Source organism: Mus caroli, chromosome 1 (assembly GCF_900094665.2).
Source record: "Mus caroli chromosome 1, CAROLI_EIJ_v1.1, whole genome shotgun sequence".
NCBI lineage: Eukaryota > Metazoa > Chordata > Mammalia > Rodentia > Muridae > Mus > Mus caroli.
The window spans coordinates 154,270,258-154,281,831 of NC_034570.1; the positions used below are offsets into that span (position 1 = coordinate 154,270,258).

The following is an 11,574-nucleotide window of genomic DNA, read 5'->3' on the forward strand; positions in this document are numbered from 1 at the left end:
TGGTAGTGGATTCTTGAACATAGTCAAATCGTTGTAAGATAAATCAACTATACTGCTTGTACAAGGCAAGGGAATACAGTGCTTTGTCATTTTCATTTTATATCTTTAAAGAAAAGGCAAATGAGAAGACTTTCAGTAGAGATTTGTAAAAGGAATATGTAATAAAAACAAACACACGGCCAGTGTACTCATTCTAACGTCATTTTGTTACCATATACACATGTGCCCATTCCCATGCTCCTGTACACACACCCTTTATCTGTCAAGTACAATACACTTTCTAATTTCAACTTTAAACCGAAGGTTGTTTTAAAGAACGTGCTGCTATTGTAGCATTTGCTGATTTTCATATACTATCGTCATGTCCGATGTGGTTTTATTTAGATTCATTGTACTAGTGTGGACCCTCTTAAAACCACATCATCTAGAAAACAATCAATACAACTGATCTACTCACTGTGATGTTTTAGTCATAATCTGGGAAAAGGTTGAAAAAACATTGTTCAATTTTGTCTAAGTTTGCATTGCCTTAGCATGTGTATACTTACACACATATATGATATATATATATTGCACATATATATATATTGCATATGTGTGTGTATATATATATATGTGTATGTGTGTGTGTGTATGTATATGGCATACAGACATAATGGAAAAGGCAGGAACTTGCTGGATTTGATATATATGATGCTTTGTTCAATTTTTTTCACAGTGTATAATTATGTTCCACTTTGGTTATACTGTGCTGTACTATATATAGTATGCTATAACACTTTATTCCTTTTTTTGTAATGAATAACATTTATTGCACAGATACAGCATAAGCTGTTCATGACCAGGTGTTGATAGGTACTCAGGGTGTTTGTGCCTTTGCCTGTTAGGAATAGCTTTACTGTCATCATGACACTGCTCTCTCTTCAGTCATTTAGTGTATATATAAGCTTGGCATACAGGATCATGAAGTACTTCCCTGTTTGACTCACTGAAGAACCAGCAGGGAGGTTCCCTCAGTTCTGTACCTTATATGTTCCCCCATATGTATGAGGACTCCAGTTATTCCCACACTTTGCCTGTTATTTTCTCTTTGTGTTTCATGTGTTTGCTCTGTAATTGTAGCTATTCTAAGGGCTGTAAAGTGGTGTCTTATTCTGTTTTGATTTGCATTTCCTAATTACGAAGTAAATTGAGCTCCTTTCATCCTCTTTGGTCATTTGTCTTTCTTTTTTAGGAAAAAGTGGTTACTGAAATATTATATATATATATATATATATATATATGTGCATATATTAATATTAGGCATTATTAAATATGCAATTTACAAACATTTGTCCCAGCCTTTGGTTGTCTTTTTACTGTGTTGAATATGTCAGTACTGTCAACAATTTTGATTTGTTGAAGTCTAATTTATTAATACTTACTGTGGCTTTTGAAACCGTATTTAAGAAACCATTGCTAAATTCAAGGTCATGAAGCTTTTCCTTATGTTTTATAGTTTAAAGTCTTAAATGCTGGTCTCTTCTCCACTGGAATTAATTATTGTATATGGTAGTTAAGAATATCTAATCTTCTTAGCATCGTTTGTCAGAGATTGTTCTTGCTCTGTGTGGATACTTGGAGCATCCTTATTGAAGATTAACTGACTGTAAACATAGGTCATTTCTTGCACTGTCAGTCCTAATCAACTACTAATATGAATATTCCTTGAGCTAGTAACGTACTGCTTAAATTGGGAGTGTTTGCATTGAGTGGGGTGAGTCCTACAACATTGCTGCTCTTTATCAAGATTATATTTGTTGTTTATGTTTGTTGTTTAGGGTCTTTGTTTCCATGTAAATTTTAATGTTGTCTTTTCCTTCTCGAGGCTGTCATGGGGTTCTGTTGACTCCCTGAGTCGTCTGGGGAAAATACTACTATCTGAATAATGAGTCATCCAGTCCTTGAACATAGGATGGCTTTCTCTTTTTTTAGTTTAGATGTAGAAACAGGGTGGACGTTATGGATGTCCTGTGAGACTTTAATCTTTTTTTTTATTTTTTGTAGGAAAGTTAAAGGGGGAAATATTGATGTACATCCATCAGAAAAAGCTCTCATTGTTCAGTATGAAGTGGAAGCTACCATTCTTGGAGAAATGGGAGATCCCATGTTGGGAGAACGAAAGGAATGCCAAAAAATGTAAGTTTCTTTCAGCTTGTATACATTATGAAAATAGGAGATTTTATATAACCTTCATACAAATGATATTATTTTAAACTTCATAGACAATAAATGGTTATAATATCCTTCTTGACCACTTCAGCTTAATTGAGGAAAGATTGCATTCAACTGTATAAATGTAGAATATATTCTAGAGAAAGTAAAACTTTTGTAATGTTAAGTGAAATTAATCACAAAAGATATGTTTATATGGGAGTTTTTGCTTAATTTAGAAATTCGGAGTCTTAGAAAATCCTCTATTCCTTCTCCCATAGAATTGCTGGGAGTGGTGCGATGTTCAGATGTTGTACCCAAATGGGGCACAGATCTTGAATTGGCTCCTGAAAGCCTCCTGGTCCTCTGAAGAATGCTAGTATGTGACAAGTTGTCTTTTAGACTGCACTTAGGTCCACATCCTGCTCACTTTCCCTTATTGACTTAAAAGAGTCCCTCGGGACCTGTTCTTTTTCATTATTCTGAAGTTTTGCTGGTAAACTTCCTACCTTCCTTCAATAACTTTATACTAGTAGAGAAGATTTGATATGACTTAATGTTCTCTCTCAACCCTCTTCTCACTGCATAGCACTGACTTGGTAACTAGTTAGAAAGAATTCCTACTTATACCATGTTGTGTTGGATCGAGGGTGCTCGGGTAGCTAGGAGCACCTGTGAAAGTACTGCCTTAAGTAGATAGCATTGACTCTGGTACTTAAGCACTCTGGGGATGGTTTTTCCCCACAGGAACATTGCTTCTCATAGAGATATGGTAGGTTGTCACTGTAAGGTGGTCACATTGGCATCTAAGGTAGGAATGTACTGAGCCTCCATTTCAGTGATGCTGTGGCTGAGAAGCCCTGGCTTGTTGCACCCTATGAAGAGAAGCCGCTTGGTGTCTCGGTTTGCTGTCCTCACTGGTTTTCTGTTGGCATCAGAAGGAGACTTACTTAATGACCCGTATTAAAGATAAATGCGTTCTCTAGACTGTACAAGTCTAGAAAAGTATGTGTGCATGCTCACACTGCAGTCCAGCTAGCTCACACTTTTGTTCTTTTTTATGTTTTTTCTTGTTTGTCATTGACTACCTGAGATTATATGACCTGAGCACTAATCAACATCTCTTGAGATTTTATTTTAGATTTTCTAGAGAAAAGTTGTCTTTAACTTTAGAGTCTCATGACCTACACTTCAGGAGGGGAATTTAATTTTTTAGTCCTAAAGGATATACTCCCTAGCAAAAGGTGTGTCACACTTACTAACAAAAACTGTCTCACACTCACTAGAAAAAAGGTGTCTCACACTCATTAGAAAAAGGTGTGTCACGACCACTAGCAAAAGGTGTGTACCAAAGGCATTACCAAAAGGAAAATGTGTTTTGATAACTCAAGAGGTTTGTTAACTGGTGAAGAAGAGGAAATCTGTATAACTTGAGATAGGTGTGGCATAAACTTTCATTACATTGGAGAAGTCAGTGATGTCCTCGAACCACAAACGTGGCATTTCAGCCTCTTGCATTGCTCAGAAAAATGGTATAAGCTGTTCTCAACAGAGTTCACCTTTCTGAAGATCTCTTTTGAGCAGCTGATTGTTATGGTATAGAAATCATACAAGTGATATTTTGTTAGTTTTTAATAGATGCTGGGTGCCTAACAAAAAGTACTCGTGTGGATTAAAAGCAGTCGAGTAGCTCCAAGTGTCATTTCAAAACAAAACTTGTTTTACTCCAGTTTCCTTTTAAAAGATGCAAAACTGAGGAGTCTATACACTAAAACCAAAAATGTTTGAGTTTATATAGGCTAAACTGGGTTGCTAATATATAGGGTGATAGAAAGTAGACCTAGAAGAGATTGAAAATTGTTCATATGTATATGTATATATATATTAAGACAACAGGAATCTCCATACCCATTATAATGGCTAATGCCCATAACACTGGCAACAGCAAATATTGACAAGAATGTAGTGACAGGAATTCCCAGTCATAGCTTGCAATAATATACAGAATATGCCATACCATAAAATGGCATACATTATATATAATCTAAATACAGGCTCACATAATATCCAGTAATTATGTTTTTAGATGCTGTTTAAAACTTACATGTACATAAAAGTCTAACAAATATACTTATAGAAACTTAATCCAAGAGAGCCAACAATTGAAAGCAACCAAACTATTATTTCATAGTGAGTGGATTAGCTGTGACACCTCCATATTATAAAGCATTATTCAAAAATGAAAAAGAAATGAATTATCAAGTACCAAAAGACATAAATATTGTTAGCCAAAAGAAGTCAGTCTGGAAAATGTACGTACTCTACAGTTCCACATGTCTGACATTGTAGAGGAGGCATAATGGTTCGAGTGTATCATGCTCAGGTTGAGGACGTTCTAGAGAAATAAAGCTTTTATGTGTGACACTACAAGACATTTATAAACACAGATCACAGAGTGAATGCTACATAACTAGATAATTATTAAGTGAATGCTTAATAATTAGATGTGTTAGTATTAGTTCTTGACCTACATTAGGGTTCACTTTTTGTGTTCTGTGAGTTTTGATAAAGATAATAACTATGCCACACAGATACAAGGTGATAATCAGAAGTACACAGTAGAAACTGGGAGAGAGGTGAGCATGTAATCTGTACTTTAAACACTTTTATTTTCAGCTATTAAAAAGAATGAATTTATGAAATTCCTAGGCAAATGGTTGGACCTGGAGGGCATTATCCTGAGTGAGATAACCCAATCACAAAAGAACTCAAATGATATGTACTCACTGATAAGTGGATATTAGCCCAGAAACTTAGAATACCCAAGATAGAAGATACAATTTGCAAAACACATGAAACTCAAGAAGAACGAAGACCAAAGTGTGGACACTTTGCCCCTTCTTAGAATTGGGAACAAAACACCAATGGAAGGAGTTACAGAGACAAAGTTTGGAGCTGAGACAAAAGGATGGACCATCTAGAGACTGCCATATCCAGGGATCCATCCCATAATCAGCCTCCAAACGCTGACACCATTGCATACACTAGCAAGATTTTGCGAAAGGACCCTGATATACCTGTCTCTTGTGAGACTATGCCGGGGCCTAGCAAACACAGAAGTGGATGCTCACAGTCAGCTATTGGATGGATCACACCTGCTTGTGGACGTTGTACATCGTGGTGCGCACTAGGCTCCGCACCACGATGTACAACGTCCACAAGCAGCCTGAAGTGAGACTCCAAAGTTAAAGACAACTTTTCTCTAGAAAATCTAAAGTAAGATATAAGAATGTCATCGTAGTGAATGTAAGCTGGGAGGGAGATCCAGGTCATGCTTGCAGATTCAGGAGAACCATGGGTGTGCAAATGCTGACGCTGAGTGCAGTGCTTCTGTAGATTCTCATCCATGGCTCCCTGGGGTAGCTTGCTCTCCTCCTACAAGATAACAAAAATCCCCCTTTTTTTTTTTTTTCCCAAGACAAGGTTTCTCTGTGTAGCCCTGGCTGTCCTGGAACTCACTCTGTAGACCAGGCTGGCTTCGAACTCAGAAATCCACCTGCCTCTGCCTCCCGAGTGCTGGGATTAAAGGCGTGCGCCACCACCGCCCGGCAAAAATCACCATCTTCACAAAGAAAGAATTCTGTCCAGTAGGCCCTCGGTGGCTTTCTCCTTCTGAATGTAAGTCTTGCACAGGAGGATTTATCTGACAGTCCTGATGTTATATTTTCATAGTTCTCTCTCATGCCTTTGAACAAGCAGCCATTGTGTTCCTTGGCACCATCTTTTTTTCTTTAGACTTATAGTTACTATTCTGGGCTCAATTCAAGAGGAAGCAAGTCTGAATACCTCAGAGGATGTATACAGCACTTGTCTTGCATGTGCCAGGTCCTGGGTTCCAGCCCTAGCACTGCAAGTAAAGAAAAACTTGGAAATGTTGTGTTTAAGCATAAATTATATCACTTGTAGCAGTATGTATTTCATATTTAGTAATAAGACTGTTTTATAAAAGAACTACTGCGTCAAACAGGACTTCTGAATATTGTGTCCAGAAAGTCTTAAAAGATTTATGTTGCTTTCAATTTACATAACTCTAACTATATCTACATCTTTAATAAGATGTTTCTTTGGCCAGAAGGTATAGATTCTGTATAATTTACAGATCATCTTAGAACAGTATTATTGAGTCTGTCATGTATTTCTGTAATGTCTGAACTGGCAATTCGCATGTGCTTGCAGCATCCGTCTGAAGAGTCTCAATGCTAACACAGACATAACCTCTCTAGCCCGGAAAGTGGTTGAGGAATGTAAACTCATCCATCCCTCAAAGCTAAATGAGGTTGAACAGCTTTTGTACTATCTACAGAACCGCCGTGACTCATTGCCAGGAAAAGGTAAGCAGAAGGAGTCTGCAATTTTAAATTCAATACCAAAGGCTAGCATTTGTCATCTTCAAAATCTTGTATTTACTTTGTAAATATATATGTAACACAGTGCAGTACAGTACAGTATAAAAATTCATAGTTCTGAAAGCTGTATTCATTTTGGTGGTGAGTTCTTACCAGTGTCAGGACAAACAAACAGATGAATTTGTTTCCTACATTGGAGGTTTTATGCTTCTACACACAGTGGTGTTTCACTGGATGTGCGCGTGTGCACGACACTGGAATAAGGGAATAAGTCTGCCATAATGATTGTAGAATAATAAAAGGCATATTTAGGGCAGAAAATATCTTTTCTGTCCAAATTAGCCTTATATTTTCTAAGTTTGCTATTTTTACTTAATCTATAATTTGAGTTGAATTATGTAAGTATTTTAAGCATTACTGTGCACTTGGTGAATATCACATGTTTTCGATGGCCATGATATTACTCTCCTCACGCCTTTTCCTTAGGACAGTGTAACATTGCTCAACGTTACTTCATTCTTGTCATTTTCCTGTCCTCAGTTCCCACAAAAGAACTGGGCCGTTAATGGTTTACAACTCAGAAAATATAAAAGATAGTTTCAAATAAAAATGGAAACACATGTGCAAATGGATTACTGAAAGTTTAGTGATTAAAATGTGCTGTATAAAAAAAGAAATATAAAAAAGTATCCACTATATATGGATAAAATAATTCAAGTCAGTATTATTCTCTTTCTGTACATTAATAGTTGTAGTTTTACTATATTTTAAAACTATATTTATCTAAATTATTTTTTTAACTTTTTATACTTTGATAATTTAGAGCCTGACGCCTCACTCTAAGGCAGGAAAAGAGGACTGTAGTACATTTTAACACTACGATTCGACACCTTAAATGATTGTTTTCTTTGCTCATCAAAACTACTCTTATAATAAGTTACCTGTTAGAGACAGAATCTGGCTGTCGATGACACGCCCTTGTTGTTCATGGACACCGCCTCTGAGAGAAGGAAGGGCCACTCCTGCTTTACTTCATTAATTGTTTATGTGTCCTAGGGAGAACAGGCTTTCCTAACACTTTTATGATCAAGAGCATGTTTCTCATTTCCCATTGCTCTTTCTGCATCGCGGTCTTCCTTTCATTAGTATGTATTAAGTGTGTGTGTGTATTGTAGAGCCGTGGTTTGCATTATGACAGCTGGAATGTAGTCCTCGGGTATCTCTAGCAGCCTCTCACAATCCCGTGCCCATCCCTTGTCCTTACCAAGTAATCTCTAGTAAGGGTCAAATCCCTTACATGGATATTTATTTGTTAATTATACATCTTTTGATAATACTTTTATAGTTAATTTATTTTAATGTATGCATGTTTTTGTTTAGAATATGAAAATATGCCTTTAGCTGAATATTATCATTAATTTCTGTAGTACCTTCAAATGCTTCCTTGAGAATAAATGAGAATTAAATTGATGTAAATATCAAATATTTACCTTTTAATTTATATCCTTTATTTCACTTTTCAGACAAAAATCATTCCCTCCTCCTTATTTCAGCTTATAATGCTGCTATTATCCTTACTCTTCATATATTACCTTTACTTTTTATGTTATTTGGTTTTGTATTTGTCATTTTCTTTATCCTGGTGATTTACCTGATCGCAATATTAGAACAAATATCTGATTTTTATATGGAAATATTTTATTTTATGCATTGAGAAAGTTTTCATCAAATATTTATCTTTATATCCTGAGCTTAGGCAGCAGTAAACTCACCTGCTTAAAATAAAGAGTCACTCCAAAACCCTTAAAAACTAATTCTCAGGGTTTTTAAAAATCTTTTTACAGAAAAAAAAGAAAAATCAAGCAAGCCTAAAGACCCACCTCCTTTTGAAGGGATGGAGGTAAGACCGAGTGATTTCTGTTCTAATAAATGAAAGACCTTCAGCTTTTATTGTCAATAATGTACATAGCCATGTTGTTCAGATGTGAAATTTGAAGTGATTCAGTTTAGAGATACCTGAAAAATCAATGCTTAATTGATAAATAACAAAAATTGTTGGTGGTACTTCACAACACATAATTTTAATTTTATTAAAATAATGGTGAAGTATTCTGAATATTTTGAAATAAGTTTCAAAATATTTAATCTTTTATAGTAGGTACAAATTACATTGAAATACATTGAGAGACAAATTGGAGAGTCTATATATGTTCCATTTTATTTTGCTTATACTTTCATATCAGCATTCTAGTACTTTACATCTCCATCACAGCCCCTCCTCCTCTCTTCCCAGTCCCATCTTACAAATCCCTTCCACCATTGCCCCCTCCTCTTCTTTCACAAAGCCCCACATGGGTACCACCTCACCCTGGGGTATAGTCCCAGCAGGATTAGGCACATCCTCTCCCACTGAAGCCCAAGCAGGCAGTCCATCCAGGTAGGGGGCAAGGGGTGCTATGGCAGGAAACAGAGACAGAGACAGCCTCCGTTCCACTTGTTAGGAGACCCACATGAGGACCAAGCTACACATTTGCTATCGATAGATGAGGCATCTAGGTCCAGCTCCTGCATGCACCCTGCTAAGTGGCCCAGGCTCTGTGACCCCCATGGTCCCTGGTTAGTTGACTGTGTAGATCTTCTTGTGGTGTCCATGACCCCTCTGACTTGCTCACTTCTATCTTCCACTCTTCCACAAGAGCTCCACCTGAAGTTTAGCTGTGGGTCTCTGCATCTGCTTCCATCTGCTGGATGAAGCCTCTCAGGAGACAGTTGTTACAATGTTCCCATCTGCAGGCATAGCAGAGTATCATTAATAATGTCAGGGTTGGCCCTCTGACATGGGATGGGTCTCAAGTTGGGGCAGTCATTGGTTGGCTGTTCCCTCAGTCAACTCCATCTTAATCCCTCCACATCTTGTAGGCAAGACAAATTTTAGGTTAAAGGTTTTGTCGAGAGATTAATGTCCTAAAATTGCTATCTACAAAAAGATGGCTATTATCTGTTCTTTGCTTGTTGCTATGATAAGTAATATATTGATCACAAAATGCCATCCATCTGACAGTGATTCTGTCCATGAGAGCTGCTGAGCGCTTCCTACCTCTGTTTCAGATTGACGAAGTGGCCAACATTAATGACATGGACGAATACATTGAGCTCTTGTATGAAGACATTCCAGATAAGGTTCGGGGTTCTGCCTTGATCCTACAGCTTGCTCGAAATCCTGATAACTTGGAAGAGCTATTATTAAACGGTGATTTCTCTTTCTAAATATTAAAAGTAGAAAATCATGTAAAACAAACCTACTCTTGAAGTTTATACTGAGATCTTAAATATTTTATGTTTGTAAATGCACATATGCATGTTTTTCATGTCTTAAATATTTAATTTTGTATTTTAATTTTTTCTTCTATGTATTATGAATATTTTCAATGTATCACTTATCTTCCTCTCTTTCTTTCTTTACATGGTAGGTCTATTTTCCATTCTCTTCTTTTCACCCTGCTTGTGTGTTTGAATCTCAAGAATTTCTGTTAGAACTAGATTATGACTGGATTACTGTAGGTTCCTTAATCCATTTCTGTTTATTAGTGTGTTTAGTATGTTTAACATTGAATGCTTACAAGATAGTCTTGATCATTTTGTATTTGCTATGAATGACAAAGCCTTTAACATGTCTCTATATTTTTTTAATTAGGAACAGTTTTATCATGATTCTTAACCTTTTTTACTCTCTGTTTTCTTCTATTATTGTTTTTTTATGCTAGGTATTTTCTAGTTTACCACTTGAAGCTAATTTTCTATAATTATGGTTTCCTGAGGTATTATCTTAGTGATGTCTTGACATTAGACAGTTTCAAACAATCTTGTTCAAATTACTACAAACCTAATTTTAACAGTATTCAGACATTTGATCCAATCCACCCTCTGACTCTTTTCCCTCCCCACTCTCCTGTTCTGTAAGAGTACTAATGACATATCTCTTGTATATGTATGGGTTATGTGCATTTCTATATGCATGTTCATAGATGTATGCATTCTCGTGTGTGTGTGTGTGTGTGTGTGTGTGTGTGTGTGTGTGTGTGTAGAGGCCTAGGGCTGATATCGAGAGTCTTGCTTGGTCACTGTCTGTCTGTCTGTGTGTGTGTGTGTGTGTGTGTGTGTGTGTGTAGAGGCCTAGGGCTGATATCGAGAGTCTTGCTTGGTCACTGTCTGCCTTATTATTTGTTCCTCAGTTGAGCCCAGAGCTTGAAGATAAGATTAGTCTAGCTAGTCGGCTTGTCCCTGTGGTCCACCTTCTGAGCTCTGGAATTACAGGCAGGTTACTGAGAGAGACCTTGCAGGGGTCTTCCAAGAGGTGAGAATGAAACCTCAGTTCAGACTGGCTTCAATCAGCCTGGATCAAACCTGGGGAGTCTGACACTAGGCAGTTCATTATCAGCATATTTAAAACACAACACAATTTGGGAAGAAGTTACCAGACAACACTCATTCCCATTCCAGGTGCAGAGAAAAGCTTAGGTGTGACTTCCTAGAAACTCCTTTACAAAGTACGTGTGAGCCTGAGGGCGGGCGGGGTCTAAAGCTAAAAGGCCTAGATTCTAGTGTCATCTCTGATGGAAATAGGATGGAGGTCAGTGGAACATGTGACTTCTCTTCCCAGGGTGGGTTCTATTAGCTGGGAGCTAAGGAGAATGGTCTAGGAAGGGTAGAGTCTGGGATAAACATTCAGGGTAAGGCCTGTCTCTGCAGATAGCTAAAATGTCACCAGGTCATTAACAATATCCACTCCCAGGGCTGGTGAGATGGATCAGTGGGTAAGAGCACCCGACTGCTCTTCCGAAGGTCCGGAGTTCAAATCCCAGCAACCACATGGTGGCTCACAACCATCCATAACGAGATCTGACTCCCTCTTCTGGAGTGTCTGAAGACAGCTACAGTGTACTTACATATAATAAATAAATAAATCTTAAAAAAA

At 37.3% G+C, this 11,574-nt stretch overlaps 1 protein-coding gene across 3 annotated transcripts in view; it reads left to right on the top strand.

The window, feature by feature from the left end:
* Positions 1–11,574, top strand: part of Kifap3 (kinesin associated protein 3) — a 134,776-nt gene that overhangs the window by 7,928 nt on the left and 115,274 nt on the right. For all 3 annotated transcript variants that reach the window (XM_021160355.2, XM_029478213.1, XM_021160363.1), the window contains exons 2-5: positions 2,047–2,178; positions 6,430–6,584; positions 8,444–8,499; positions 9,708–9,849. In XM_021160355.2, coding sequence (XP_021016014.1) covers positions 2,047–2,178; positions 6,430–6,584; positions 8,444–8,499; positions 9,708–9,849 — 485 coding nt within the window. The remainder of the gene's footprint in view (positions 1–2,046; positions 2,179–6,429; positions 6,585–8,443; positions 8,500–9,707; positions 9,850–11,574) is intronic.